Below are 6800 nucleotides of genomic sequence, written 5' to 3'. Positions count from 1 at the left end.
CCATGGCAGAGCTAGCCAATAGGGCATTTTCCCGGCAAACCGAACCGATGGCAAATAAGTCGGTTACACATTGTAGCTCTTTTTTGTTCTTCCTGTCTATTAACGATGTATCGTCATGCCTACGCTCAAGTGAAGTTCTCATTTTTGTTGATGAAATCAAGATTTTAAAAATAATACTCGTAAAGTCCCCCATGATCGTATTCTTTTACAAACCGTTTGATAGTTTCACATTTTAGTGTGATAAAAATAGACTTGCCCTTAACCCTTAACATCATCCGATAACTTTTATTAAAAAACAAATCGGTAGTGTATTTGAGTATTATATATCACAGCAAAAACTCTGTCGCGTCTTCACATTCAAAGATGTAGGTGTTGATTTCTGTTCCAACTTAGTATTTACACATCACATTAATTTTATTGTTAATAAAGCAAGTTCTATGCTCGGTTTTATAGGGTAGTGCTAATTATGTTTTGTATTTTGTGTGTCTGTTAGGCTATAATTGTAATTTTTTTTTTTACTAACAAACAACTAACACATGCACTTATGCTGTGATGTGATATAAGATAAGCAAATTCATGTGAGACAGGAATTGTATGTTAACCTACAAAAAAAAAAAACAAAACAACAAAATACGAAGAGAAGTTTTAAATTTAGTGCAATTTTCAATGAAAACTTACACTGCCAATATTTAATCTCTACTCTCTGACTTTTAAACTAGATTATGATTTCTACCATTTGGTTCATTTATGTAGCACTTCATCACGTATCTAATATCCGCTGCATATTTCAATAGCAGAAAATAGAAAACAAAAGAACTTAAGTGCACATGAGACTTGCAGTGTTAAATTGATAGTCTTACAGCACAAATGTATCTCAACTGTTGGTGTTCTAAAAGCAATGTCTTTATAGTGCAAATTTTGGTGTATAGTTTGGCACTAAGCAATGTTATATTGCATGCTGATACTGCAATTATAACGAGTGTTAATTATGTGTTTGAGGGTTTTAGCCCATACTCGATGGTACGCTTCTTTGAGTTTAATGATAAAGGTTGGAATATTAGTGAAAAGTGTTTAAAAGATACTTATAATTATTTAGAAGGTTTACGAAAGGGATCCATATGGGCAATAAAACGTAAGTGTTTGTAGGTAGGTAGGTACCTACCTGCCTAATTGCTTATACTTACTTTATGTACATATGTAGTAATACAAATTCTATTTAATCTATTTCAACTTTTTTTTATGGAATCAAAAATTAATTTAAACATCTTTAATTAAAATAGAATATTTTACTTACGTTTAACCAAGATACGAACAAAAAGGTCTAAAAGCTAAACTTATTTTTTGTCTTTTTTTAGTTGTATATTTTGTGTGTCGCATATAGGGATTTATTGATATTGGGGTTCGAGAATTAGCCAAGGGTTGACCTTGTTGATAAAATAATCAAAATGGGCTATAAAATTTAACTGAGTGTCGCAAATAACTTCTTGATCGCGAATAGAACAGACAGAATGAATGGTAACATCGTTCGCTTACGGGTGAATGTCATGAAGTGAGTTCTAAACAATTTTTGTCGCATCAAGTAAATATGTTCTAGATATAGGAATTCACAAAGAGATGTGAGTTTAAGAAGTCAACACCGGAACTGGTTTTCAAATATTTTTTCCAAAATGAAACTCTGAAATTTCGTAGGGTTCGTAGAATTTTACTATACCAGGGAGGTTGAAATGGTGTGAAAGTTAATGCAGCTGGGTTTAGGGTATAAGAATGAATGAAGCTCGGATGATTGGAATAGATAGATTTGGTCGGAAGAAGGGGTTTTGATGAAGGTTCCAAGTTGAACCATACACGCTTATTTCGGTTTGAAAACGGGTTCGTTGCGGAATTCGTATGGAAGCCACACTTGGGATTTAAAGACGGGTAAAAATTCGGGAAAATATTAGTTTTAAAATTCCAGTAATTTCGAATATTAGGCTATTAGTAATTCAAATTTTAAAAATAAGTTTTTCAACCTTAACAGGTGACCCGGGTTAGTAAAAATCCGTAGCTAGCTTAAGTCTTATAGGTCTACTTTAATTTTAAACTGTTTTGGAGCTGATTGGAATTTACATTTTATTAAGGAGCTTATATTTAAAGTTAACTCCACGTTTGGGTTTCTTTTTTAATATTACATTTTTCAATTCGTTTGGTCAATCTTCGAGAATCCATGATACACCAAAACGCTGTATTGTGTTGTCGGTTGAAAAATTATCAGTCGCAGCAACTGTGATTGAAGGTGGGACTGGTTCTACGTTAGAAGGTGAAATAGGAAGTTGGTGGCACATAATGCCCAGGAAACAGTCCAACATCAGAAATAGCTCTTAATATATTTGAGCCTTTCACGGCACCTATTGTTGGTCATTAGACCTTAGTTCTCAACGGACTGTGCGCCACCTAATTTAATTGTAATACATTGTAATAAAGAATAAGCAAGTTTTAAAAAAATACAAAAACTAACGTCCAAACCGTCCAGTTTCAACATGGAAAACGAAGCACTAGAAAATACAATAATTATGTTACTAGTTTTTAAGGATACAAGACTTTGGGAATTACCAATAATCAAAATTAAAGCTCACTTCAATGTTCAACTTCGTTTTAAATATTTTGCCATACCAATAAACATTTTAATAGTTAGGTTAAGGACTTACGCCCAGTTAAATTTATTGTTTTGAGACTCAACTATAAACGGACAGTTAATTTAAACTTTATGGTTTGCACTGCCGTTTTGACAGCAGACGCAAAAAATACTTTTCAGGTCACAAGAGTTGAGATTTGTTGTGATTGTTGTCTGCTAATACTTGTTTCAATATATAATTGTGATTACGAGTCTGTTTTTCAAGTTTATGCTGAAAAAAATATTTACCCGTAGCGCCGATGAAACTTTGTATCGTCATATTTTGAATTTGGTTTATTTTGTCTTTATATACTTTTTGCCTTCTTGCTTCGGCCATATTTTCCAAGATATTTATACTTTCTATTATCGTCCAAGTCCATTTCGAAATTTAATTTTAATGAAACATTTTTGTTTTGTTTATGTTTGAAAATTTTACTAATGTCAATTCAACATCCACTACTGACACAAATATCGAAATCGATTTATTTAAACTTTAAACAGACAAATCGTATCCGTACTTTAAACCACTTCAATCACTTAAAACCAATGTTGTATTTAACTTATACTTGTAACCTTACCATAGTTACATACAACAAGCTAAAGGTTGCATCAAATGCATTCAGGTGTTTTTCTTTGTCTCTCTATCTATAGATAGTGAATTGAGAGAAAAATAATCTTCGCAGTTTTTTTTGTTATAGTAAGACTAATAGTTTTGAAAGTGAAATCAAAAACATTTTTTAGTGCTTGATAAGAAAGTTTTGTCGATTTATAGCCAATAAGCAGTGGAAAAATATATAAGACAGTTCCTAATTTAAATATTGTCGTTTCAAGGTCTATAGAATCTAAATCAAAGGTTTTAAGATGTCTGCGTATGCGTGTGTTCGTACGTTTGGGATACCATTTTTCTCCTTCCATATCTGAAGATCCAGATATGAAAGACAACCACTTTAAATAAATTTTGTTTTACAGATAATAACATCGAAGGATGCAGTAAGGACTTTCAAATAAATTCAGTGCGTGTTTTTTTTATTATAGCTGTTAAAAAAAGTTAAAATTGTGGTTGACCCCAAATATTTTTCGAATCAATAACGCTAACGATTTTAATTTAATTTTATATTATATAATGTGACGTCACGTGAAACCAAAAATGTGTAAATTAGTAAAAACTCGTGTTCGATTCAAATATTTCTAGAATAGATGAATGAAAAATGATTAGCTTGAAAATGGTTTTTGTTAATGTAAGATAGTGTTCTTAGAACAATGTGTTTTTTTTTATAAGAAATAAAAACTTCCAAAAAATGCTCTTAAAATTGATACAAATTATTTCTCGATTTAAAATATGGGGAACAAAAACAGATATTAAAATCAAACTTATTATTTAATATGCAAAAATCCAATCGACAACTTTTTTTTACCAAAAGACGAAAACCTACAAAAACAACAAACAACCGTTAAGAAATGGTTTTCAACTCAAGTATTATGAGGACAAAAAAAGATATTGACTTCAAGAGTTTGTCTCATATTAAAAAAATTGGTATTAATATTTTCGTAGAGTTTATGAAAACTCGACAGACGGGAGCGGATTTTAAGTTATCAGTGCGGTTTGCATTCCAGCCTCTATATTATTTGGGGATGAGACATCTGTGTAGTTTCTTAACTGTGCTTTTACCTATGAAGGACACTTTTTAAAAATGAATGGTAACATAGTTCTTTTACTGGCTAAAATTTAATGGGTTCATTCCCTTATTATTTAAAAGGATATAAATGCTGATAATGCTTAAAGTCCGACTAGCTTATTGCTTATGTACAAAAACACAAAAACAGCGTACCCACCAATAGCGGATACAGAAGCGTCGTATAGGTGATTGTAGGAATTCCTTTGAATTTAAAACAATTCTTATTGCGTTGATCGATATGATCGACCTTATATTTTAAATTATGTATTTCTTACACGTACAAATAAAATTTGTATTTTAGTGCTTTGTTGCAAAAAGTGTAACTTTAACTCAAAACTGGATCAAGAGTACAATATGAATCGATAATTCAGCCCTATTCCAATCCTAGCGCACAAATTCATCAAATTTTAAGCAATGGACGATCCAGGAGGGTTATCAAGCCATAAAGCTTATCAGTTTAGTTGTATAAGAAAAGATTTCATTTAGAGATTACAGATTTTTATTTACTTAACACAAACTGAAGTTACCTCTTAATTTCTAAAACTCGTCTTTGATTCCATCTCATTTTTTGACACACATAAAGAGTGTTAGGCTTTTTCTTTAGAAATGGGGTATCTAAAAAATAAAAAAAAAACTTTCGAGGTCGAGCAAGTGAAACTTTCCTTAAACTAATGACTAATTAAGATACATTATGTACGTTTCATATCTTTTAATTAAAAATACAAAAGCCTTCAATTTGAAAGCATCGACAAAACAACAATGAATTTTATTTAAACGTTGAAGACTCAAGAATTAGAATCTGCAAAAATGTCTTAAATCAACTCTGGGAATTAACGACAGGCCTATAGGAAAAATGCTAGATAAAAAAGACCAATATGTCAATAATATGATCGAATCTGATTCAAAGGGTAAGCACAACTGATGACAGTATCCTTAAAGGAATTAAGGATCATATTGACCAAATACCACGCATTCCAAGACATTATTGCAGAGCAAACTCAAATAAAGAGTAGGTTGATGGAAGTATGAGTGTTGTGGAGATACACCGAAACTACGTTGAACAGTGAATGCTAAAAAGTTCCCTTTTGGAAAGTATAAAATATTCCATCATGTGTTCGGGAATAACTACAATATAGCTTCTCACCATCCTAAGAAAGACCAATGTGAGGATTGCATTGGTTTTGAAAAAAGCGAAAATAAAGAACATCTGCAAGAAAAGTATGATGAACACTTGGCAGAGAAAGTACTTTCTTTGGAGAAAAAAGAAAGGGACAATGAATCGGCTAATGAAACCAATATCGTGGGTGTTTATGACCTGCAGGCTGTTCTCTAGTGTTCCAAAGGAGATTAAAGTAATTTGTATTACGTATCGAAGCCTAACAATTTGAACTCTACCATCGGTTCTTGTGTTTTCATGTATCTCAACAGCATCCAAGAAAACTCCACCCAATCTTTTGATGTCGTGTTTTACTTGGAAAATTGTTGTGGGTAGCAAAAAAATTATATTTATGATTGCATTGTATGCTAATGCTGTTAAAATATTTCCTAATTCTGTCATTGAGCGTGCCGTAAAAAAAATTTATAATCTGTATCGATTTACACTCCTGATCAATACATTATCATTATTCTCACAGCAAAGAAAACTGGAAAGCTGGAACCAGGCATCTTTCTCTCACTTAAAAGCCTTATCTTTGCGATTTATATCAAACTACAGTATGGATGACCAAAAAAAAAATTAAATGACAGATATTGAAATAATGCGATTTGAAAAAGATTCACCTATGATTTATTATGTCAAAACGAGATTAAACACCAGGTCTTGCAACCCCTTCCTAACATCCTTTTAGAGACATTACAAAATTCTGATAAAGTTATATTTTCAAAGAAGAAAGAAGGGCTTTTAAAACTCTTTGAAAAAATCAAATTCCAGGATTTTATAAAGATTTTTACCTGAAATTAAAAAGTTATTAAGTTCGATAGGTGTTGAAAAAAACTCGTACAAAAACCGTGCACATAGTTTTCATAAATTAAATTTAATATTGTTTGTAAAACACTTAATTTATTTTGAATGTAGATGACTGTTGAACAGTTTTTTTAAGTTTAACATAAACGTTATGTGTTCCTTGTTATTAATTAAATAAAATTAAACTTATTTTAAGTTATTAAATAAACAATATATTTGTTGACTATAAACATTGCTGGTTTCATTTAAAATACATTTTCTGATTTTGATTTCAAATTTATTAGATGTTTTGATGCTAAATTCCATAAGTCTAAAATGACAATACTTTTTTACTCTAAAACTTTTTGGTTTTTATTGAAATTCATAACTAAAATTAGTTTTTTAAGTAACAAAAATTCAAAAAGCTTTTCTGAAAATTCAAGAATTTTGACCTATGTATGTCAGTTTGCTTTTGAAGCGACGATCTTGTTATTATGCAAACAAAAAACTTTCCTCCTTTCATAATGGCCTC

General features: G+C 30.9%; 1 protein-coding gene across 1 annotated transcript in view; it reads left to right on the top strand.

The window, feature by feature from the left end:
• The first annotated feature begins 951 nt into the window (after positions 1–951).
• LOC129948272 (nose resistant to fluoxetine protein 6-like) overlaps positions 952–6800 on the top strand; it is a 31777-nt gene continuing 25928 nt past the window's right edge. Inside the window, exon 1 of the mRNA XM_056059205.1 lies at positions 952–1132. Coding sequence (XP_055915180.1) covers positions 1018–1132 — 115 coding nt within the window. The 5' untranslated portion in view covers positions 952–1017. The remainder of the gene's footprint in view (positions 1133–6800) is intronic.

Source organism: Eupeodes corollae, chromosome 2 (genome assembly GCF_945859685.1).
Source record: "Eupeodes corollae chromosome 2, idEupCoro1.1, whole genome shotgun sequence".
Taxonomy (NCBI): domain Eukaryota; kingdom Metazoa; phylum Arthropoda; class Insecta; order Diptera; family Syrphidae; genus Eupeodes; species Eupeodes corollae.
The sequence above is the reverse complement of the archived record's forward strand: the minus strand, read 5'-3'. Positions and strand labels throughout refer to the sequence as shown.